Source organism: Typopeltis vanoorti, chromosome 3 (genome assembly GCF_054136105.1).
Source record: "Typopeltis vanoorti isolate ZY-2024b chromosome 3, IOZ_Tvanoo_1.0, whole genome shotgun sequence".
In the NCBI taxonomy this organism is placed as follows: Eukaryota; Metazoa; Arthropoda; class Arachnida; order Uropygi; family Thelyphonidae; genus Typopeltis; species Typopeltis vanoorti.
This window is the reverse complement of record NC_143551.1, coordinates 54,168,767-54,195,787: the sequence shown is the minus strand read 5'-3', so window position 1 is coordinate 54,195,787 and position 27,021 is coordinate 54,168,767. Positions and strand designations below refer to the sequence as shown.

The 27,021-nt window shown below is 34.8% G+C and overlaps 1 protein-coding gene across 1 annotated transcript in view; it reads left to right on the top strand.

The window, feature by feature from the left end:
- The first annotated feature begins 3,027 nt into the window (after nt 1–3,027).
- The window catches only part of LTV1 (LTV1 ribosome biogenesis factor), a 131,000-nt gene continuing 107,006 nt past the window's right edge, over nt 3,028–27,021 (top strand). Inside the window, exon 1 of the mRNA XM_090415620.1 lies at nt 3,028–3,192. Within this exon, the coding sequence (XP_090271746.1) occupies nt 3,190–3,192 (3 nt within the window). The 5' untranslated portion in view covers nt 3,028–3,189. The remainder of the gene's footprint in view (nt 3,193–27,021) is intronic.

Genomic DNA, 27,021 nt, shown 5'->3' with positions numbered 1-27,021 from the left:
TATATATGTACAGGGTGTTCGGGATAAATTTGACATATTTATAATTAATTATATTTTTCCGTAAGTTACATGTATTAACACCACTTCTCTTCATTTAAAAGTTTGGACCCTTCTTCATTCATATACAAGATGTCAGAAAGGATGGATAGCTGGAACCCACCTGAATCATGGAAGAGAATAACTTGTATCATGATGATTCGTGCCCGCCATCAAAATAAGGATATTACGACTGCTGCCCAATGCTCCCTGAATACAGTAAAAACAATCAGGCATGAACTAGAGACTTGCAATGGTGACTACGAGGATGTAGCAAGAAGAAAGATCCCTAGCAGACGATCTGATTGCGTTCGTACAGCAGAATTCCTCGCAAATCTGCAGGAACAGGTGTTGAAGAACCCTGGCATTGGAATTCGGGCTTTGTTCGTGGAGTTGCTAACTGTAGTCAAGCCCTGGATAACAAGGGTAGCCAATGGTAGGCCGTATGTATGGCAGCAGGATTCGGCCCCTTGCCACACCTCTGGGAAAAGTCAAAAATGGTTGTCTGAAAATTTCTACGACTTCACCAGTCCAAATGTTTGGCCTCCAAACTCCCCAGACCTTAACCCCATGGATTATTTTGTATGGGGCGCAGTTGAAAAAGACACCAATCGCACTTCCAGTAATACAAAAGCCCAGTTAATGGATAAAATTAAAACAGTTTTTGCGGCCCTTCCCAGGGAGACTGTAGCATCAGCTTGTTCGAGGTTCCGAAGCAGAATTGAAGCTGTGATCGATGCTAATGGTGGTTATTTTGAGTAAATCTTGTTGATAGTATTGTAATTAACTCTGCCTGTAATGTTTTTTTGTCAATTCATTAAATTTAATAGATACAAAGAAGATTTTCTTTTTCCTTACGAAACTGTCAAATTTATCCCGAACACCCTGTATATCTAATTGTATAAGGGGAAAAAAATGGATATGTAAATAGCAAATTACTCCTTAAGATAAGTCAATACTACGGGGGTTCGATTATCGGTATAAGTTTTATTTTTCCTTCTTCTTCTCCTTCTTTATGGAATTCTTTTTGTAAAAATAAGAGTGCCTACAAAAAAATAAAATCTGCATGAGATATAGAGATACTACCAAAATATATGCATATATAAATGTAAATAAAAACATAAGCAACGTATGTATTTTAAGAATAAGATGTGCATTTAAATTAAGTTAGTAAAATAATCATCCAAAATATGTGAACAAAGATATAAAATGAAGATATATGTAAAACGAATTGTACATATGGAAAATGTCAATGCTAACATATATATGTATGTATATTTATGTATATGTACGTGTATGTGGGTGTATGTGTATATATGTATGTATATGTATGTGTATGTGGGTGTATTATGTATGTATATATATATGTATATATATATATATATATATATATATATATATATATATATATATATATATATATATATATATATATATATATATATATATATATATATATATATATATATATATATATATATATATATATTTCCTCTAGTCTATATATATATATAGACTAGAGGAAATTTTTCTAAGCCTTTTTTCGACCGGTTCCCGAGTTAGTCGATCTCTGGCACGGGCAAGCGGGTTTTTCCTCCCGGAAACTCGGGTTTTTCGTCCCGTAAACTCAAGAAAATCGACCGTAGAACCTACATTATTTCAGACATTAAATATATTGTGTTAGGGACCACGAGATGGCGGGACATTTGAGCGTCTCTCTTCACTGTGTACTGCTTAATTAGTGATAGCCTTTGGCCGTCTATCTCTGATTGGTGCCAGTGGAGATTGAACTGCCCACTCAGTCTCCAAAAGTTAGATCGGGCTAAATGGCCTCGCCTACTCCCGTATACAGGAATAAAAAGCCGTTTGCTGATTTTTTTAAAATAATATTAATAATAATTAATATTATTACGTAATTGTTTTGCATTAATGCGTCACTTGTAATAAAAACAAAATAGCAATTGGAGCTTTTCTTATATTTTTGTCTTATAATACATCAGGGCCGATATTTAATTGTTTCCCGTATCATTCACGTACAAATTAAACAGCAATGGTCCCAGCACACCACTACTCACCTGTTTTCGCTCGATTCAGCCCGCTTCATATATATCACTTTTTGATATCTGTCCAGCAGCCACTCTGTGATCGACTTAACCACCATCACATCCATCCCCATTTATTCTAATTTGCGTAACAGAGAATTCTGTGGTATTCTATCAAATGCCTTTGCAAAATTCCTGAAAATCATCATGTAGCCGTTTCGTTTAACGGACTCAGTTCTCACCCTATTATGAAAAGTTGGTAAATTACTAAGACACAGATTAAATGACTTAACAAAGTCATTTAATCCTTATCCACGCCTGTGACACTTAACACCAAAACCATTTAGATGCAACCCATCAGCATTGTACAGATCCTTCTTTCCGTCAAATACAGATCACAGATATACAAATCCTACATAATTCCCTCTGCACAATCTACGTATAGACTCATTGGATTTGAACGCCCTCCTCCTGAGTTCGCCTCTATCATAGCGTGGGAGAAGACTTATAATCTTCACCTTCTCGCTTTTGAGTTTTGGCTCTTCTAAAACTCCTTTGCATCCTCCCTTACAGAATACTTTTCGCCTCTCAAATCATTTGTACCGACCAAGACAATTATTTCCTTCGACTTACCTTTTTGCATATGTGGTACAAATATTACTATCATTTTAACATGACAGTTTGGAAAGATCCCAACCTAAGCATTCTAACAATAGAGCATAAAATAATTCTTTTACAGCTTTCTAAATTTAATTTTTTAAATTTCACTTTTTGATTTCAGGATCAGCTTTTACAATTAACGCTTTAAATCTAAAGTGCTTAGGTCGGCTGCTCTAAATCTGTTACTTATCTGAAATTATATGATGTATAGTCTAGTGTATATAGCAAGCAGATGGCGTTAATGTTCATGGCTTAATGTTTTTGATACTGCGAAAATCAAGAGTTATTTGCTATTGTTATTTTTGAGAATTGTTTTTCTTTTATACTATATGTTTTTTATTTTCTTTATATAGATAAAATTTTAATTACAGTTGTGGTAAAGAATGTTAGTTTGATCTTGTTGGATAAAATCTGTTGATACTAGTATTCTTTGAAAACAAACGACTACAACATGGTAATATGAATAGTTTTAAATTATGTATTTAAATGTAATGTCCTGATATTCCTGTGTAAGCAGTATAATCTGAATTTAGTTTTTACAGAGAACATCAAAATGTTATTCTATTTTTGTAGATTTAAACTTATGTGTTGAATGGAAGAAAATCACACGCAAGCGTTTTTTTCGCACATATTAAGATTGCATTGAAGTGATTAAAAAAGTAAAAATAGAAAAATTAGCATATCCTGACTGTTTTAATATTTCCAAGTCTCCATACAGACGCATAATTCACTGTTGGAAGCCTTTGTCTACAGATGTGTAACACATAAGTTACTCTGAAGACATTTAGCGCTGTTGCCATTTCTTTTCTAGTCATAAAGAAAAGAAAAAAGCTTCTCACTTCCTTACTCGGATGATCCTTAAGTATCATCCAGAGATGAACTGTGATCATCTTACTGCCTAATTATCATATGCAATTATCCTGAGCCCAATCTGAAAGAATGGTTCGATAATTTTTCCACCTGTCTGCTGAGCTCTATAGAGAGTAATTCCCTGCTTTATCCTCTTATTCAGCAGTCCTAAGAGAGAGTTACCTGCCTCTAGACCATCTGTAATGTTTTTTATCATCCAGATATTCATTGATCATATGCACAGAAATGAAGGTGTGGTCTGATCAGTGCATATTATATAGAGGAACTTTGGGTAATACCATTTTACACACAAAATGATATTTCATATTACCCAAATTTCCTCCAGTACTTAGCTTGTAGGTACTTGAACTAAAAAAAAAATAAATAAATGGGTAATTTTTTTTTTTTTTTTTTTTTTTTTTTTTTTGTACAGGTTGGGGAGCACTTTAAGAAAATTCTGACCCTCTGTTTTCCCCTTTCCCCAAGTTCTATTGTGTTTGCTGATTTAAAAGTTTATTGCCATGAAAAATTGCGTATATCATATAAACAAGTTGTAATTAAGTTATTAGTTGTATTTGAATTTAAAATAGTTAATTGATGACAGGTAAGCCCCCCCTCAGTAGGGGAGACTCATCCCGTCCTAGGATGGATGAGTAGGATAAGATAAGGATAGCTCATAGAACTTTTAATTTAATGGAACCTGTCACATAGTAATTGAGAGAGAAAACAAGTTATATACTTTATGAAGCAGGACTCTGCTTCTGTTACTACACACAGGAGAGAAAGCTGGTGACCCATGTTTCAGGACAGATCTAAGAACCTACTAAAAGGCCTTTATACACATCCCTTTGAGTTTTTCTAAACTGTTTCATGGCATTAGTAAAATGCTACTTATGATCATTTATTATCGAAACATTTCCATGTATTGTAGTGGTTGACAGTTAATGGATTTCTTCATTACTTTAGAAAGAACTGAAGTGAGAACAATGGGATGTTAAAAATTGTTGCCCTTTCTACAAATGGATTTGGTATGAGATAAAGCTGCAAGACAAACACTAAACACCAGTGGAATAGATGAGTAAAATGTCAGTAATACGAAATGTATCTTCACAGCATTGAGCCACACAGGTGGTGTGTGTATTATTATTATCTCGAGCAACTCCAAGGAGTCAACAGACTCATCGAAGGAGGCCCTTATATCATGTCAAGTGCAACTATTCGACATTCACATAGTATCTATCATACCTCGTCTTGAACTCATTCACGGTCATAGCACCCACAACAGACTCTGGCAGCTTATTCCACTCATTCACCACTCTCCAAGTAAAAAACCTAGTTCTAACACCCCTGCTAGCCACACTCTTGCCCAGCTTCCATGTATGGCCCCTAGTCCTTCCACCACCAATCCTATTCTCAAAAATATCTTCTGGATTAATCCTATAGAAACCCTTCAGTAATTTGAATGTCTCAATCATATCACCCCTTCTCCACCTATCAACCAATTTTTGCAACCCACAAATCTTCAACTTGTTCTCATAAGATTCATTCTACAGACCTGCTATCATTTTGGTCACTCGTCGCTGGATCCTCTCCACCTTCTCCCCATCAAGAAGAAACCCTGGCACCCATATCTGGGCACAGTAGACAAACTTGTTTGTCTCTGCATGTTAAAGTATTTTTCAGCAACCAAGTGATTTGATGAGCTGTTTTGGCCACTTTTGCAATGTGCCCCCTAAACTTCAACTCCCTATCCATCAACACTCCCAAATCCCTGGCCTCATCAATCTCCTGGAGTATGGTTCCACCAATGTGATATACTGCTGCTAATCTTTTCACTCCAAAATGCATAACCTTACACTTTGCCACATTAAATTGATATCCATTTTCCCTAGCCCAGTCCTCCAAACTATCCAAATCATCCTGCAAAATTTTGACATCCTGTGCACTCACAATTGCTCTACCCAACTTTGCATCATCAGCAAACAAGTGAACACTTCCTCTCAGATCCTTTCCTATATCGTTAATGAACAAATTGAAAAGTAGTGGTCCAAGAACAGAACCAAGAACAAGAATATGTACACACACAGTAGATGCTGCTTATTGTGATCACTTTGGGACAGTCACTTTTCAGTAACAATAACCAGCTGATAACATTAAGCAAAGGATATAAAAAATTGCATCATTTATTTCGATTTATTGTTATGAACATAATTTAATTTATTGTTATAAACTACTTTTTAATAAGCGACAACATAAAATTTATTTCAAAAACTTATCTAGTGTTGTCTGCTGTGTGTTTGAATATAGTAGTTCATGAATGAATTGCTCATAATGCCTTTCGAAGTTTGTTGTTCTATGTTGGACACTGCGACGAAGTATTCGCAGAACTTCTTGCATCTGGAACTTACTTGCTTCTGCCATAATGCTAAGGGCTGTTTTAACTAGCACTTAAATTCAAATTCACTTACTGAAAGAGAGCACGAAAATAAATTCAAAAAATCACAATTCGACTGTATTTATACCCACCTGCATTTGCCTGGAAGATTAAACTTAAAACAACTTAAGATTAAAGAAAAGATTAAGATTACCTGCCTGCATTTGCCTGGAAGATATAAGATTTACAGAAGAATAAGATTAAAAGAAGATTAACATAAAAGTCAGATTTCGACAAATGTTCTTTGTCAAATTTTCTCCTGATTAATCCTTAAAGTTCTTAATTCTGAGATGCGAAATGCTAAACATTTGAGGATCTTAATAACAATAACTGGAACTTTGATTATAATAGATGGATTATTTTTAATTCATTTTAAATGGTGTGTTTTGGAATGTATCGATTTTGATAACAATAGCCAGTTGATTGAAAAAAACATTGGTGAAGGAAAAGAGGGGAGAAAGTATGGACTTGGATGCCAAAATGAAAGAGGAGATAGACTTTTGGAGTTCTGCCACCATTTCAATCTATCATTACTAATATCTGGTATGAGGTACCTTCTTCTTTTTGGTACCTCATACCTCATGCTTAGAAAATGCCAGGGGATATTGGAAGGTACCAAATAGATTATATTATGACAAGAAATAGATTTAAAAATCAAGTAAAATCATATAAAAGTTACGTGGGAGCTGATGTTGACAGTGATCACAATTTGGTTTTATCGAAATGCAGTCTGAAATTTAAAAGCTGTCACAACCAAAGAAAAGGCCCAAATGGAACATAGATAACCTGAAACCCATAGAAACTATGAACAGAAAAATCTGTGAAAGCATTAAAACTGGAGAAAGTGAAAAGAAAAACATAGAGAAAAAACGGACTCACTTAAGGGATACATTCATCAAGGCTGCCAATGACTGCATAAGATTAAGGAACAAGCAAATAAAAAAGCATTGGATTACCCAGGACATTCTAGACCTAATAGATGAAAGAAGAAAACATAAAGCCTACCTAAATGAAGAAAGCAAAGACAAATATAAACATATAAAAAATATGAGAAAGTGTAAAGAAGCAGGTATATAGAGAAATGTAAAGAAATAGAAGCTTTAACAAAGACTGGGAGAATTAATAAGGCTTATAACATTATAAAAGGAATAAGCCAGCAAAACAAGACAGGAAGCACAATTATCAAAAATAAACAGGGGAACATACTTATAAATAAGGAAGAAATTTTGGAAAGATGGAAGGAGTACTTAGAAGATCTGTGTAGTGGAAAAGATCTAGATGCCAAGGCTATAGAAGATGAAACAGAACTTGATGTGTGAAGAAATTGGTCCAACTCTATTAAAATATGAATTGGAATGGGCACTAAGTGGATTGTCGGCTAACAAGGCACCAGGTGTAGATAACATCTTTAGAATTAATAAAATATTTAAGAAACATAACTAACTCATACTTTTTCAAGATTATAAAGGATATATATGAAGCGGGGATCATTCCCAAAGAAGAGCTTTATGCAATGCTCTATCATACCCATTCCTAAAGTAAATAATGCAAACATGTGAAAATCATCAAACAATAAGCTTAATATCACATGCTTTGACAATACTACAAAAAAGACTAACAAAGAAGGCTGAAGAGTATATTGGCAATGACCATTTTGGATTGACCATTTTGCAATTGTTTTCCTTACTTTTTTATTTTAAAGTATCTTCCCAACCTTTCATCATGAGTAAAAGAATTAGTGAGCAAAAAAGTGGAAGTGTGAAAATGATTCGAAAAGTAATCTCATCGGGAAAAAAAACTTGAAATAATAAAGAAAAATGAACAAGGTGAGCCCAGAGCAAAGATAGGACAAGAACACAAAAATGGGTGAATCAACTATAAGAGCAATTTTAAGCAAATATGCTGAATACAAAGAGGAAGATGAAAAGAAGATGAACTGCTTCAAGTTCATCATGCATGCACTCGAAATCAAAGTATTATAATGATTTAATTAGACTTCTTTCTACATGGATTGAAGATTTGAACAAAATGGATCCCGTTAAGCACTGACCTTATTAAATCAAAAGCATTAAGTTTCTTTGCAACCTTGAAAGGGTTATCAACGATGGAAAAGAAGAATTCCACGCTAGTGCTGGGTGGTTTGAGTGTTTCAAAAAGAGAAATAGCCTACATAATGTTCTAATCACAGGTAAAGCAGCAAGTGCAGATAAGGAGGTGGCCACAAATTATCCAGAGATTTTGAAGAAAATTGTGGAAGAAGGGGGGGGGGCTATTGTGACCAACAAATATTTAATGTTGATGAAACCGGCCTTTTTTGGAAGCGAATGCCTTCTAAGACTTTTCTAACCAAATCAGAGAAATCTCAGCCTGGTTATAAAGTCACAAAGTCGAATGAAATTACTGCTAACAATATGCGAACCATTTGGAAGTACATTCTTCCACGTTGTGCAAATGATTTTAGAGGCTTTTCAAATGAATCTAAGTTAATTAAATCTCATTCTGAGAAATTGAGTGATTCCAATCTGCTAAATTTAGATGCATAGAGGAAAGATCCTGAAGAATATGAAGAAAATTTAATTACTAACAAGCCTGAAGTGCTTTGACAGAAACAGTTTGAAAATATTTTTCGTACAATCGAAGTTTTTAAGTAGCAATGCTTAGAGCAGCGTTTTCCAAACTTTTCCTACGATGGAATACTTCACAAATCATGAAATTTTAATGGAACAAAATAACTTTGGTTATTTTGTAATGTATTAATTAACAATTAATTATTAATTCATTATTAACATATTACAATATTAATAATTAATTATGGCATAATCATAAAGAGTATTAGAACACTTATGTATACTGTGTGACATGTTGACAAATATAAAATTACATTTAAATCAGTTACCAATCACTGGACTAATGAAATCTTGTAGCATATTGTCATTTCCCAGGCCAACATCATTAAATTAATTTGTGCTGATTTTCATTGACATATCTCATTCTGATCACCAAAAATTTATAATATTATAATTCCGAGTGAATGCAGACTTTTTCTCCTGTGTGCTGATAGTTTTCCCCTCCTTTTGTACGTCCTGGAGATTGCTTTGTAGGCTGGTGGTAGATGTTGCATCACAAACACCTTCCATAAGAGATTTCTTAATACCAAAATTAAACAAAGTCCCTTGTCTCTTATTCATATTAAAATTTAAATCTGCAGGCCTATTACTTTTAAAAAATCACGGAACCACGGTTTCGAAACTTTCACCCTACAATACGAACTTGTGAAGAAATTATTCAGTATTACTAGATTTGAGAACCGGATACAGACTACCTTGATCATTTGAAGTTATTTCTTTCAGTTTTGAGAACAGAGGATATGCTGCCCGTTGTTATAATCCACTTGCAGGCAATTTTTATGACCGGTCATAAACAGCGATATTCCCTTTCCCAAATGTTGAAAGGTTTCGATGTGTGAAAATTAACAATACACAGATGTTATTAGGCGTTCTGGGTCTTTGCTTTTTTGACATATTCATGAATATTATTCTCCTCAGAATATTTCCACTCTTCTTCTTCTTCTTGAACATTCTGCAATTCAGCAGGTTCTTCTTTTAGTAGTAGAAACTTTCCTTCCACTCTCTTCTGTTCTGGGCCTTCTGTTTCAAGGTCGTGTACCTGTCTCCATTCAGCATGTCATCTAGCATTGTTTTCCTTACTCTTCCTCTGGGTCTTTTTCCATCTATTTTTCCTTCAATGGCATCTCTGATGATTCCATTCCCCTCTCAGAATATGTCCAATCCAGTTTCCCTTGCTGCTTTTTATCCTCCTTAACAGACTTCTTTCTTCTTCTACTCTTTCTAAGACCTCTTCATTAGTTATTTTATCTGTCCATTTCATTTTTTCCATCCTTCTCCAAATCCACATTTCAAAGCTTTCCAAAATCTTATTTCTGCTATAAAATATTTATTCATGAAAAATGTTTAGAAAATTAAAATGACAAATTCCAGGAGAACTTCTCGTGGAACACAGTTTGGGAAATCCTGGCTTAGTGACTGACCCTGATGAAGAGAGAAGCAGTAAAATTTGCAGAAGTAGTAGAAGGGGGCAATTGGACCATATTTTCAGTTGTGTGAAAAAAAAGAACAGAATGCTTGCCAAACTACGTTAGCTGAAACTTTGTTAAGAGTAGAATAATAAATTTATATTCTGAATAAGTTTGTCTTTCAGCTTCATGGTTTTCCTTTAACTAGGTCCTGAGACATACTGTAATTCTTTTATAAAAAAAAATATAAAAAAGAAATTTGAGGGACAAATTATACTTTTCCCCATAGGTTATTATGTTCGATTAATGCACCCATTTTAAAGAATGTATTAGGTGCATCAATCGAGGAATTGTTGTATAAATAACATAATGATGCTAACCGCTGCTAAGGATTATGAAGAGATAAAAAAAGGAGGTCACAAGACAGGATGTTATGACATGCTGCTATAACTAACCAATCTTCAGATTGATGCACCAGAGAAGAGAAGAAGCCAATTGATAATATTATCCATGATCACAATAAGCAGATTCTACTATATATATATATACATATATACCATTAAGACAAACTATCTGTGTAATGTAATTTTAATCTTTGATGACAATGCAATTTGAATAATGTGGACATCCATTGAAAGTTGTGTCTGGAAACCAGCATAATCTCACTCATAGAATGTTATTCTTTCTTGACAATCTTGGAATATAATGTTTTGTGAGATATGCAGTGAAACTGAGTATTCTGGAAACTAATCAGATTTATTACATATATAGTAGGGCACTCTCCTTATTTTCAAAGTTTGTTTTTTTCTATGATGCACTCTTTCATTCTGTTTTATATATTAAGTAAAAAAAAAATCAGTAAAAATTGTAACAAATTTACTGAATGTTTAGGGGCTACAAATGCATATCAAAGTTTGTGTATTGAAACAGCATTAGCAAACTACAACTTTAATAATTGCAACTTGAAAATGTTCCAATAGGTCTATTTTTGAAATTTTCAAGCCGCTTTTCTCTATGAGTATTATTCACATAATTATAACAGCGTATTGTGGAAGTCTTTAGTTATGTTATAAAAATGGCAAGCACCACATCAGCAAGCAGCATTGCTGTCCAGAAGACAACAGAAATGGGAGTTTATTGGACATACGTCAGTCATATTGTTTTTTTATTACAAAAAGGCAATTAAACAACAAGGGAGGCTACTCCACAGTCCAGATGTTTTGATGATCTGGGAAAAAGCAAGAATACCTACAAAGTTGAAAAACCATGTCATGGACAAAGTCATATTTTGAGAATGGGATTCTCTAACAAGGGATTCCTGTTGGTACAGAGAGAGAGAAAAGGTCACAGTGGTGGTAGGAATGGGAAGCTTAGACAAGGCACGTGCAAAGAAAGAAAGAAGCTGCAACAGAGAAGCGAGAGGAAAATTTTAGAAAGAGAAGAAAATGAGAAAATGAAAAGAAGGTTAACCACTTTCAACAGGCCACTTTGATTTTTTTATCATCTGAAAGTGAGAAAAACAATTTTTGTAATGAACAAGTCAAGTCATCAACTTCAGGATCACAGCCAAAATGCTGAAGAAAAATTATTGTTTTATGGTAGTTTGGCAACAGTGAACCTAGGCCACAATCTTGCAGAATAATGCATCAGTCCTTCCTCCATTATCAACAGCATATAAAAAGTACACTGCTCAAAACAATTAGAGGATATTTTAGTTTCTTTTGGATAATCATAAATTTCTGCAAATAACTATAACTGTTGGGTATTTTATTTATGAATAAATATTTCTTACTTATGGATAGGGTGTAATTGATGAGATATTGTTTAAATAATCAATATTTATTTTAAATTGTGTTACATTTGTAAACTATTTTTATAACTTATTTAAAGCAAGGGATATTACATCCTGTAATGTTTCACAGCCGAAAAAGAAACTCAAAGAGTTTCATGCCTAATATAGATATAAAGTTCGGTGAGTCCAAGCCTAGGCAAATACCTGGATAGTCTAACACATAACCCATTTGGTAGTGCAACACTGAGGCAAACTCATAGTAAGGGTGGATCAAGCTCCAAAATAATGTGAAACCCAGTTCCTAGGAGCTGTATTACTGTTCTACATTATGGGAGAAGGTCACTACCCAGACCGATTTCAACCTTTATTGAGGTCTCATCAGTGAGTAGCTAGACCTAGATGTTAAATAATTTTACATCGCCGAATTGAAGCCTTTGGTTCTTCATATATTTAGTATTTTTATAACTTTATAATTTGCGAGAAAATCAAAATATCTCCTAATTGTTTTGAGCAGTATAGAAAGAAAATTGCTAAAAGTGGAATTTAAAGCAGTGCTAAAGGATATTTCAGGGAAAGAAATCATTGACCACTTTCTAGTTCTCATTTCAGGTGAAGGGAAATGACTAGGTTAAATGCATGTGCTTCAACACTACCTCCACCAATACTGGGTCGATAAATGGAGTCTGCATCCACTTCAAACAAAATATGGACAAATTATTTATTTAGCGTATGGCATAAGAAAGACACATCACATCAGAATATATAAATAGATATTTGTGCATACAATAAAAATGAAACAAGTAATGCACATATAAAAATATCAGGTAAAAAAGTCTAAAATTTTAAGTCTAGTTAGATAGCCAATCAAGAGCTGAAGGATCTGCCTCAAAAAGTCTCTCAGGTAACCAGGGTAGGCTCTTATGCTGCAGTTCTCCATAATGTGCTGGATGGTTTGATTTATGGCCCCACAGTCACATTGGAGGTGTAGGTGATCTTCCCCCACTTTTATAAGTTGTCTGCACAGATACCATGTGCTGTGCATATCCTATTTAGGCTTTTCCATAGGTGATGTGGAAGCTCAATCCCTTTTGGATTTTGGTTGGGAAGGATATACTTGTTTAAGTCTGGTGGCAATTTTTCTTTCAAAGTTTTTAGCCATTTTAAATTAACATTGAAATTGCTATTGACTAGTTCTTCAGCCAGTATTAATAGAGACCATCGGGATTTAAGGCGATTCATGTTTATATATGGGAGGTCTTCATGTATCAGCAACAGGGGATTACCGTTTATTTTTTTGTATTCTTTTACTAGAGCATTTTGTCTGCGTAAGTTCGGTGGTGCAATATTGCTCAAAGTTGGAAGCCAGTAGGGGGGGGGGATTTGGCACAACCTGTTATTGTCCTCATCGCTGCATTTATTTGTGTGTCGATTTTCTTGATATGAGGACTGTTTAGCCATACTGGTGAACAATATTCTGCCACAGAGTAGACTAAGGCCAACGTGGAGTATCGCAGTGTAATAGCAGAAGAACCCTATGTAGAACCACACAGTTTTTATATGATGTTATTACAGGTTCTGATCTTTAAAGAGAGATTTCTCCAGAACACTATCTTTTGAAAGATAGTGTTCTGTCCAGGATAACACCCTCATATTTAGGGAAATCTTGGTGCTGCAGCATTGTGTTGTTAAAGCTGACCTGAAGTTTCCTATTTGCCAATTTGGTGTTTAGGTGAAAAGAGCTAGCCTCGGTCTTATTGAGGTTTGGTGTTAGTCTCCATTTATAAAAGTATTCCCCAATGGTTCTAAGATCATTTGTGAGAATATCTTCTGTTACTTCAATGCTCTTGTGTTGGATGGTGAAGGCTATGTTATCAGCATAAGCAAATTTTTTTGACCTAGTTGTCAGTAGATCAGATGTATATAAGTTGAATAAAATTGGTGCTAATACTGATCCCTGTGGGCGCCCATTGTTCAGCTTTCTCAGTTTGCTCATTTTGTTTCCCAGTACCACATGGAAGAACCTGTCAGAAAGTTTGTTACCAATAAGTCTTATGATGGATTGGCATGGTATGACTTGTATCAGCTTGTATAGCATCCTCTCTTTCCATACCGTGTTGTATGCAGCAATAAGGTCAAGAAACACAACAGAGGTTTTCAAACATCTCTGGAAGCCTGCTTTGATATGGGTAGTATGGCTTAGTACTTGGTCCGTACAACTACGTTGAGTCCTAAAGCCTGCTTACTCAACAGCAGGCTTTAGGATAACTTCAGATATTTTTGGCCCAATTCTGTCAAGGAGGAATCTCTCGAGGAGCTTATAACAGCAACTGAGGAGCGCAATTGGGCGATAGCTCTCTACTTGATTTTGAGGCTTGTTGGGTTTTAATATGGCTATTATTTTGGTTCTTAAAGGCTGTTGGAAGGTTTCCGGTCCTTAAAATGTGAGAAAAGAATCTTGATAGCCATTGATGAGCATTTTTCCCACAGTTTACCAAGAATTCAGGGTGAATACCATCAAAGCCTGGTGCTTTGCCAGTTTTCACCTCTTTCAAGGCCTCAGTTATTTCGTCTGTGTGGAAAATTCTCTTGAAAATTGGGAACTGCTATCTGTTCTTTGTCGTAAGTTTTTGAGTGTTTGTTTAACTTCCATTGTGTATGTATGTGGACAAAGACCTTTATGGTTGCCTTTGCCGTCACCATATTCTTGAAATAGTTCCGGAATCTGTAGTACTGCTCTCACTTGAACCTTCCACAGGCCAGAAATACTTCTGTTCAAAAGTTTTCAAACAGCATGGGCAGACTTGGACCTTTAACACTTCCAAACTAGTGTAACAGATGAAAAAACAACAACAGCTCTTGCTGTTATTGACAGTGAAATGATTGCTTTTGTTGCGAATGAAATTTTATTGGGAGCGATATTGAAAAGTAACTGTGGTGATCCCCTAAATGCAATCTCAATCATTTCAGATTTTCACAGAGGTTTATTCTTATTATTGTGAAAACAGTGAGCAAGTGTCTCATACAAAATTCAAAACATTTAATTAACATTTTCTATTTTTAAGAAGCATCCTAAGTATTGTATATCAGAGTTAAGTTCAGATAATTGGGTGCTGTAGTTTCTGTAATTTCATTCTCTCTATTATTAGTTTATAGATTTAATGCTTTTGATTATTATATGAGCATCTTCCTGGAGTTATCACAAGAGGCTCAAATATTCACACAATGCTTCTTATGTATTTCCTTAAACTCATAAACTAGCAAAAGCAGCCAGAAGTCCATCCCGCTCATTCACAGTTTTAAAAATTTTGTCCTCATGCTCTTGCTAACCACATTATGATAACTTTCAGAAAGATGTCTTGCTTTCTCCTTACCTGTTATATTGAAAATTTTCTTTTGTATCCATCTGATAAAACACTTCATCAACATTTTGTATGCTACTAGAGTGTTTTATAGGACTGTATAAACTTTATTTTGGTAACATTGTATGTTATTAAAGTGTTTCACATATAAAACACATTTTATATGTTTTCCACTGGATAACTGGACATTTCTAAAAATTTCTGTATGGTATGTTAGTGTGCTAGTTCATATAGTTCCATTACAGTAAATATGGATTATTCTATAATAGTAGATTATGCTATAATTTTTGGTGCTGTTCCAGTTTGTAATTTTAAATTAAGATACCAAGAAATTATATACTTAGTTTAATCCTTTATCCAAGTGTAAACAAATAAAGTTTGTGCCTGAAGTATTTTCAGAATTGGGGCAACTTGTGGTAAAGGTGATATGACTTCACATCACTTGCCTTAGTATCCCATAATGCAAAGCACATCTCCTTGCAGACACGTATGCAAATATACTAAGGCAAGTGATGTGAAGTCATACCACCTTTACCATGAGTTGCCCAGTCCTGAAAATACTTCAGGCACAAACTTTGTTTGCTTACGCTTGGATAAAGGATTAAACCAAGTATATAATTTCTTGGTCTCTTTAATTTATATTATAATTAAGAGGAAAAACTTCCAACAACTTTCTGTAATCCAGAGTATTTTAATAATAAGGTGTGACACCTTCTGGCAACTCGTATAAGATAAAAATATGACTTTTGCATTACTTCAACCTGTGTATCACTTCTGGATCTGACTCCCACTGATGTGATCTCAATAAAGGTCAAAACCAGTCTAGGTAGTGACTCATCCCATAATGTATTATACATGTCTCCAAGGAGATGTGCTTTACATAATGGGATACTAAGGCAAGTGATGTGAAGTCATACCACCCTTACCACGAGTTGCCCCATTCCTGAGAATACTTGAGGTGCAAACTTTGTTTGCTTACACTTGGATAAAGGATTAAACCAAGTATATAATTTCTTGGTATCTTTAATTTATAGTATAACCAAGTGGGGAAAACTTTCAACAAGTTTGTAATTTTGCTTTTTGTGCTTAAATAAATGTGTTAATGAAATCTGTTTTGTCTCAGTTCATTATATTACAATAATTTTGATACTTGTATTATCAAATGCACTTAAAATTTTCTATGTGTAAAAGAAACAAAATGATATTGGAGCACAGAAATGTAAAAGGGGAAAAAAAATTAATTGAATCACAAGAAGAAATTCTTTTAAACCATATAAAAGTCCAGAAGCTACAAGCGTGGTCTGAAAAGTTCTCGGCCTAACAATGAAGAAACGAATTTATAATTTCAAAATTATTTTTATTTTTCAACATAATCTCCCTTAAGACTAATACATTTATTCCAGCGATGCTCCAGTGCCATTATCCTGGCCCTGTAGTGGTTCTCAGTAAGATCTGCAAAACACCCCTCTACAGCTGTAATTATCTCTTGATTCGAAGAAAAACACTGACCAGTGAGGAAGAGTTTTAGTTTTGGGAGGAGCTAGAAGTCAGAGGGAGCCAAATCTGGTGAATAAGGTGGATGTTCCAACAATTCATAGTTCAGATCCTTTAATTTTCCCATTGCCAAAACACCTTTTGTAGGCAGGTACATTGTCCTGATGAAAGATTATTTTTTATTTCTGCAAACCAGGTCTTTTCTCACGAATTTTTTCATCTAGTCTGGTTAAAAGATCGGAATAATATTCTCCGGTTATTGTTTTACCCTTTTCAAGATAATTAATAAACATAATGCCTTTAGCATCCCAAAACACTGATGCCATGGCCTTTCTTGCTGATGGAACTGATTTGTCTTCTTTGGCACTGTACAACCGGCTTCTGTCCACTGTTTTGACTGCTGTTTGGATTCTGGTGTGTAATGGTGAATCCAATTCTCATCCATAGTAATAAATCAATGCACAAAATGAGTTTTATTCTTGTTAAAATGCTCCAAGCACTGTTCAGAGATTTTCATGCGAGTTCGTTTTTGATCTGCTGTGAGCAAGCGCGGCACCCATCTTGCACAAAGCTGTTTCATATGCAATTCTTCATGCAAAATATATATCCCACAGGTTCTCTTGAAATGCCTATAGTCTCAGCAATTTCACGCACTTTGACTTGCCAGTCATCCAATACCATATCGTGCACTTGATCAATGATTTCTGGTGTTGTTATACTTTTCGGACGTCTTTCACGTGGATCATCTTCAAGGCTGGTACGGCCACGTTTAAACTCGGCAGCCCATTTCTGAATTGTCAAAAATGAAGGAGAAGAGCCCGTTAAATTTTATGAACTTCTATTCTTTTGGTGTTAAACCTTCTTTTACAAAGAATTTTATAACCACACGATACTCAATTTTATCCGTTTCAAAGGATACAGACAACATGACTTGCAATTTCACATGAATGCTTATGACAGATGTACCAACTTAGAAATTAAATTTTGCTGATAGTGTTGCCATCTATGGTCAAGGCTGAGAACTTTTCAACCCACCCTCATGTCATAGTCAGTTTTTTCCATTCATTTGAGAAATTTTCCAAAAGCCTGTTGATTTGCTGGATACATCTCTTACAAATAGAATATTTATTATTTTTCATTGATTACACTTAAAAAAATCTTACATTTGTTTGATGCTCAGCATAAATGGATTGAACCTAAAAGTGATATAGTGACACTTAATCATGCTTCCCATTGCCTCAATCTCATGCATATATGCATATTCCCATTTCTTATGTGCCACTTCAATTTATGGAAAACATACATGCTACAAGCATAGCATGATGCAAAATCCTCTACTGTGCTAGATCAAAAACATCCTAGTTAACTGAGCTTTGGCGATTATAATAAGTTGTAGAAGAGTGTTGTTAGTTGTGTGAATAATGATTAGTGTTGTCCTCCCATAATGAATCTGTTTTTGAATGAAAGAATTGAGTATCGTATCATAGTTATTTTTGGTAAACAACTATCATCTTATTTCTTTTAATGTGAACCTCACTCATAAAAAACCTTGAGACCAAACATGGAACTTTTTCAAGCCACTTCACAACCCTATTAAGCAGGTTGGTAGGTTGACAGTCTTACTGGGACATTCAAATTTATCTTCTAAAAATATTCACAAACGTTAATGCTATGGTAGGATTCAAACCCACATTCTGTTAGTAGGAGAGTACATATGCTATTTACTCTGCCATTCAAGCCAATAACAGATTGTTGTGGTCGTGTATGATAATGGGTTGATTTGCCTGGTCTTAAAAAAATGTGTATAAGAACATATTTTGCAAGTTCCTTTATGCCTTGTAGATGCTATAGTCTTAATTTGATATCTTGTTGACATAGCAAAATCTGCTACTTAAAAATTGTTTTTCTTTCAGTTGTTACAGGTGAAGCAATCCACTATCAATCAGGATATATGTATTTATATATATATGGATCTATAGTCTGCCCAAAGTTGAGAGAACTGTAGCTGGCAGAGTGCCAAGAAGAGACTTCGTGTTGACAGGGAGAAAAAAATAAGGGATGTATGAATTCATCCCCAACATGCAAAATCACATGCTTTATATTGCATAAAATTTTCCAACTATTATACAAGCAAAATAGTTATCACCTTGAAAACTAGAATGTTCATAAAAGAAATGCTAATTTTTTGACGTGTAATAATAAACACTCATCCCATGAAACGGACTGATTACCCTATTATCGGAATAGATTCGCCTTCTGCCATGCACAGAAGTGTTGAGGATTCTCTCATCTGTGGCCACCTTAATAAGATGTAGTTTCCATATACTTTCCACAAGCATACAGTAGCGATTGGTGGGAATTTTGGACTGTTCTGTAGTCATGTAATGAGGTCCTGGACCGATGGGGGGCCAATGTCCATTGACTTTACCCGATGCTCCAGTTCATTACAAAATGTTCAATAGAATTGAGATTAGGGCTCAGTGGAGGCCAGTCAAGTGTGGTGATATTTATGTCCACAAACCACACAACAATAACAACAGTCTTATACCATGGCACATTGTCTTGCTGAAAGAGACGATGGTCATTTCTGCAGTAACTCAACAAAGAAGGTGTTACTACTACTACTACAGAAACTGTTGACAAATTAGGATTGCCTAATTTGTCAACGATTTGCTGAACAGATAGGCCTGCAACATGGCATCCTGTCACAATGCCTCTTTCAAACTCTGTCATTTCCCTTCTCACAGCAATTTCACCTCAACACAGTTGTTGCACTGACTTGGGAGCATCATATTCCTCCAATTTATACCGTCTACAAACACTTGACTCATTACATGGCATGATATGCCTTGCCTGTGGGGGGTGTGTCCGTTGACTTCTTTCCAAGCAGTTTTTTTTTTTTTGTTTTTTTTTTCCAGAGAAAACTAAGATATGAATTACTGCACTGTTTTTAGCAAAGCAATTTGTAAATGAAAATTGCAGAAGATAAATTGACATTAAGTATTTCAATATTTACTCAATCAAGTAGTCATATCAGTTGATGAACTGTTAGAACAACACATCATTTTGGATTTTGTTTGGCCTTTCATAATTATATGCAGATATTGCAGGCATCATGGTAAGCTGTGAATGAGTCTGGATTTTTTATTTCTAGCCAATTACAATATGCTGTTTTTCTAGGATTACATTGATGTCCTTTCATTCATTCATTCTAATATGGAAAATTTGTGTAATATGATCATGAAAGTATCTGGATGCAGAAAAAAGCAGTGGTCTGATCAAGGAAAGGAAGAGTAAAAGACTTTGGAACTCCTTCCACTATATGTTGTGTGTGCCAAAAGATACAAGTTTGTGAATGTCATTCTACTAGAGACGAGATATATGAGATTATGATCTGGGTTACCAAGAGAAGAGGTCGGTCCATCAATAAACCTGGAAGGAGAACTGGTTAAGAAAACATCTGGAGTGTTGGGTGATTAAAGAGGGTTCAGGTATTCTAGTTGGCTGACTGATGATTTGCTTTAGATAATTGCTGACAGCAGATACTCTAGCTTCTTTTCTAGCTTGGTCAGTAGAATTCATCATACGAACAGAGTGGGTTTATTTCAATGTTGGAATGATGGCATTCATTCCAGCATGAAAAATTTATGTAACATTATCACAAAAGTATCTGGTTCTGGAGAAAAACAATAGTCTGATCAAGGAAAAGAGAGGTAAAAGGAGATCTTTCTGCTTTATGCTCTGTGTGCTATTCACATTTTTGTTAATGGCACACAGAAGTGAAGTTTAGAAAAAGGAAATCCATTAGAGTTGTGGACATTAAAAATCGCAAAGGAAGTGGATTTTAATATTAGTAACTTCACTGTTGGCATAGTTGTATTGCTGGAAATGAAGCCTTCAGGATAAGAAGTCAGTTAGAATAATTTTCATAAGTGGGTGGGAGCAGTAAAGAAAGACAGCAGATGAATATACATAATGAGGCAAGGAAATCTTAAGCCATAGGTCAATGTCAAAAATATTAGTTTCAGCATTAGGCATCCTTTGGCAAGCTTATCAGATTGCACAAAATTGTGGCTGAAGGAGTTATGCAAATTGTAATTTGGACAGTGGTTGTTATTGCAACAACTTGACAGAATACTGCATGGAACTCTGTCACACAAATTAGAACATGACACTGGTTAAGTGGAAAAGAGGGTGGCTGCTGGACAGATATCAAAAAGTGGTATATGAAGGGGCAGAATCAAAATGAAAACAGGTGACTAGTGGTGTGCCACAAGGTTTAGTGCTGGGACCATTGCTGTTTAATTTGTACATAAATGATATAGGAAATAACCTGAAAGGAAATATTCAGTTGTTTGCTGATGATGTGAAATTAGGTATAGTAATAATTAATCAAGGTGATGTGGAGAGCTTACAGGACGATTTAAATAGGCTATCAATATGGGCAAAAGATAATGGGTGTTAGTTTAATGTCGAGAAATGTAAAGTTATGCATTTGGGCAAAAATAGATTATAAGCCATGTATCATATTGATATCACTGTACTGCAGGAAATAGATGAAGCTAGAAATTCAAGGGTGGTGGTAGAGAGTTCATGTTTAGAGGACATACTGCTAAGGTAGCCCATAAGATTACTTGGCTATTGAAGAACACATTAAAATGTAGAGATAAGGAAGTTATTATTCCTCTTTATAAGGCCTTGATACCTTCTCATCTGGATTACTGTGCTCAGGTTTGGTCACGTAGGTTTCTTGGTGATGAGGGAGCAGTGGAGAGAATTCAGAGGCAAGTGACCAAGATGGTGAGTGGTCTGTGGAAGGTCCCCTATGAGGATAGATTTAGAGTGTGTAGATTGCAGCAGTTGGTTGATAGGAGAAAAAGAGGGGATATGATAGAAACATTTAAGTGAAAGGTTTTATAGGATTGTTTCAGGGGAAATGTTTCAGCACTTGGCTAGAGGGGGACCAGAACAAGGGGTCATAGGTGTGGTTGGTAGGGATGTGAGAACTAGATTTTTTGCTTCGAGAGTTGTGAATGAGTGGAATGGGTTGCCAGAGTCAATTGTGAGTGCTTTGTCGGTTCAAGGAGATGTATGATAGATTGGGTCTCCCATGATGAGTCTTCAAACTCCATGGAGGTGCCCGTATAGTAATAACTTATTCATGTAAAAGAACTCTGAAACTGCATTAGTTGCTGTTAGATGTATTTTTGAAAATTGCATATATAATATATTACCAAACATGTCAGTTGACTCCAGAAATTTTACTTGCTATACTTGTAACATCAAATATATATTTAAGCATAAGACTTAATCCTGCTACCTTGGGCTAAAGTCATGGTTATGAAAGTCAAGTATACTTGCAGATCATGGGCCTTGAGGGCCTTTAAGTTCCATGTATTATTATTTATACCTGTAAGATTAGCAAAACAAATGTTTTTAAACAGATTGAAACTTACTTGTGACCAACAATGACACTGACCTTTCATTGATTTCAGTTATGGATGATATTTCATCCATACTAAATTACACCTTTAATTTAAACGATGCATTTGCAAATTATAAAAGTAGGAAAGAAATATTTGATTTAATCATTTAATTTTAATAACATTAAATACTCAATCGAATTATTCCGGTTTTGTGACCACATTTTTATTAAAAATGTGGTCAATTTAAAACTAAACAAGTACTAAAAAACAAACCCGACAAGTTTCGTTAGTCGTCAGACTAACATCTTCAGGGTAACTAACAGTTTAAAGCACAAACTATAAGAAATTACAAAAAAAAAAACCCAAGTTCATTTGTTGGTATTATGAGCATCAAAAAAGTTCATTAAAAAACCGAATAACAGATATATACAACCGTTAATACATGTTAGCTGGAAACAATGCTATTTGATGTCGCATTCTGTGGTTCACTTTCACTCTGTCCGAGGTCTGAACTGGGTAAATTTTTGATAAATGCTGACCAAACTTGATTTAAAATCGAACCTTGATTTTTGTTGCATTGCGTAGGAATTTTGTTCATATTTGCTGCCTCTTTGAATTTTCTTGTGAAAGTTTTTATCAATGTAGGACAAGCTTGTTCTGTCCCAGAGTACATCATGACCAGTAGAAGCTGTGTGAAATGCCAAGCCAGACTTATTTTCTCTCTTTTTTTGCATGTCCTTTTGATGTTCGCTCATTCGGATTTCTCCTGATCTCTCCATCTGGCCTACGTAGCAGATGCCACAGGAACAGTGAATATTGTAAACTCCTGGTTTTTTTCATTTAATAAAAATGTGGTCACAAAACCGAAAGAATTCGATGGAACTTCTTAACCATAACTTCCGCATGATTAGCATTAAATACTGTTCATAAGCATGCCTCACAAGAAAGTAATGTTATTATGTAATTTTTGTTGTTGCTGTTTGGAAAATGCATAAGCAATTATAAGTTGTTTTGTCTTTTTCTATGCAAATTATTTTGGGACTTATATACTCTCCACAACATTTTCTTCTTTTTGGCAGTTGTGCTTAACAGTACTACTCATCCATCTCCTACTTGTTTTATCCTTCTGACCTTATACAGTCTGATGTTGCTTCCTTCATTACCACTTTCTTCCATTGATTGCTAACTCTTAACAATCAATGGGAGAAATTTTGAAGCAGTGCCACAGCATAAGAATCTTCAATTCCTTGAAGATTTTTATGCTGTGGCACTGCTTCAAGTTGTCACCTAATCCATAATCACCTACCCTGTAGTTCCACATATACTTCTTAATTGAAAATCCCACATTTTGCAACCACCTTAGTCGAGATTACTCTCCCCAGTTGGAGGCACTGTGGCCACCATGATTATGGATAGATCTTATGACTCGATCCAACTTTCTCAAATCTCAATTTCCCTTCATCGCATACCATTTCAATAAATTAGCTCTTAGTTGGTAAATAAATTCCATTTCTTTGTTTTAGTCTGTCTTTGTAGTAATAATAATTACCTGACCTGCACTCGTTGTGCTTGCATCCCCTGGTCTATAGCAGCAAACACCTGTATATTTTATATTGTCACCAGATTTCAAATGAGACACCCTTCATATGACCATTTTCCTGATCTCTTTTTAGCTGTAGATCATCTGTTGTCATCAGCTGTACTTCCTCCTAGCCTATTTTTCTCTTTCCTCTCCAAAAATACGATATTCCTTGTATTCTGTCCCTGTAACTACATCTTCTGTTAGCCAAGTCTCTCACTAATGCCTTTCACTTTTGGAGCAGTTGAACTCAGCAAATGCCAAAAATCATTCTGATACTCTTAGTATTAGTATGATACGTAAAGTGTAGAACCCCCTTAAGCCCCAACCACTATTATACCTTGTGCTTACCACTCCATTCGATTTTGTCACTTGAGGCTAGAATCTGCATTTCTTGGTCATTCTCATAGTCACTTATCTCATGGGTGGCGGTGCACACATTCACCTACATCCATTCTAATATCTTTAGTCTTCCTGACTTTTCACTTCCACACTCTGAAAAGCTTTCTTTAAACACATTCCAAATCCATTTAAGTGCAGACCCTCGGCACTCGTATAAGTTTTTCCAGCCATCAAATTGAGTCCATAGGTCTATTAACTTCCCACCATTCCTTCTACATAACCTGCATATTATTTATTTTTTATTTTATTTTAAAATAGTAATATTAATAATACATTGCATATTATTATTACGTGACACATCCAGGGAGTCCAAAGATGAGGGAGGACACCTACTCTACAGCTGTCTCCACCACTCAATCCACCAACTACAACGAATAGCAACTACACCAATGCCATCTACTGCCTACCACCACCACTAGTATTTTCACTGACAACTACAAACATTCATGCTTGCGGTGGGATTCGACCCCACGGCCTTTTGGTTGGATTTTGGCTATTAGTTATAACTTACACAGACATAAGTGAACTGTTTTTATTGGCAAAACAATTTAAAATGAAATTTATATTCTCTCCTCCTCCCCCTTTTTTTCTGTATAATTGAATTATTTGAAAAGAAAAAAAAATCACTGATAATAATTCCTTCCTGGCTTAATGAAATCGATGTTTATGAACAGCAATTTTTTTTTCGGTCTCACCATTTTAATAGCAATATTAGGAAAACAAATGTAACATTTATGTCTATGATATGGCCCTAAATTCAACTGCTGTATAATGAATGGTGTAATTACTCAAGAATGTGATTGGATTCTGTACTTTTTGATGAATTTCTGTGATAATTTCCTTACTTGTTAATATTAAGGCCATAATTCTAAAATCCAGAATTACTATCTGGCTTAAACATGCCCTTTCAACTTGTCTGCTCTTATTCATGGCTCTTTTGCAGATGCTTTGATTTTGGGATTCCTCTGCTGCAACAAAATAGGTATTATTTTTCTCTAGCTTACTGACCTTCTAATGTTCTTTGCTGCAAGTACTGACTTCTTTCACTCTTTTCTGTTTTGAGTTTCCAGTCCAGTCCAGGATTCCAATCTCTGTTAAGACTTTTGGATGTTATCCTCCCAAAGTTGCAATGGTCTTTCTTTAGATCATTTACTTTCCTCTGGCTTAATCTTGAATGTTTGTTTAGTCATTTCTCCTCACTCACTCTTTTCACATGTCCAGTCCATCTCATTCTGCAAACTCATTTCATCAGTTAGTAGTGGAGATCTGTGGCGTTCGCATAATTCTTAATTTTGTTTTCTTCTCCATTCACATGTTCTGTTATTTCTTAGAGGTCCAAAGACTTTAAGGATTTTATTTTCAAAGATCTGTAAAGCTTTTTGAACTTAGTATGTTATGTCCCAGGTTTCTGCTCCATATAAAACAATAGATCTAATGATTGTCTTGTATAAACTCTACTTGAGACACTTTTGGAAGATAACGATGTAGTGAATGATAAGATCTGTTGGAGGCATGTGTTATAGTTTGTATTTCTGTACTAATTTTTATTATATCAAGATATTTGAAGGAAGTGGCATTTTTAAGTTTCAGGTCATTGATGGTAAACTGTCATTTTTTCCACTTGAGTGCTGTTTCTACATGCTTTTAACTATTCAGTTTTATCTTGGTTGATTTGTATTCCTAGTTTTTCAGCAGAAATGTTTAGCTTCTGAATATCATTCTAATATCTTCAGCATTTTCTCCAGCTAAGCAGATGTCATCTGCATCTCCTAATTTTACTCTTCTGATTAGGTTATTGTTTTCAGTTTCTCCGATACCATTTTCTAAAGCTAAATTAAAGTTCACATCATACTCTCCAAAGACCTTCTCTATGAATGCTGTTATGTGCTTTTCTAAAATCTGTAAATAAAACGTGGATGTGCTGATTATATTTGCATTTTTTCCCCCCTCTAATATTTATCTTGGTGTAGAAATCTGATCAACTGTGAACCTATTTCTTCAGAATTCTGCACGACAATCACATATTTTCTTCAGCATATGGCATGTGATATCGTTTTTAGTATAGTGGATAAAATTTTATAGCTTGTGAACAGGAACAATACCCCCCTCTGTAATTTTCATATTCATTTTTTTATTTTTTTTTATTTTATTTTATTTTATTTTATTTTTTTTTTACATATTGATGTGATTAGTGATTATTTCCAATCTGAGGATATTTCTTCCTTTTCCCATATTAAATTTGCCTGTTTATGTATTTATCTAGTTCATTCTCTACCATCATATTTGATGAGTTTAGCTACTGTTCTATCAGTACAGATGCTTTGTTGTTTCTGAGTTGCTTTATACTTTTTTCCTACTTCAGCTAGTTAAGGTTTAGGTATTTCTAGGTCACAGGTTTGATAAGTTTTCTGTTCAGAAGTGACAGCAGGTTTATTGTAGTTCTGTTTCTTATTTCATCTAATAGCTATTGTTGATTATTGCTCTTTTCATACATGGACCTCTTTACACACACACACACACACACACACACACACACACACACACACACACACACACACACAGTAACCCCCCCCCCCCCCGAGTTACGTAAGTAATGCGTTCCGTAAACCTTTACGTAACTTGAGTTTTACGTAAGTCGAATTTGTAAATTGCCTAAGTGTAACTTTGTAAGAAACTGCAATATTTATTATAATTATATGTATGTATATATACAGATATGTACAGTATATTATTTACACAGTATTATTTTATAAATGAAACATCATGCAGCAGTATTTACTCGGATATAAACTATAAAAGTATGAAAAATATATAAAAGAATATAAAAACAAACTGAAATAACACTTTTCAAATAAAAAAATGTCATGCATACATACGAATTATTTTTAACTTTTCTTCTAAAGTAATTGCAGACG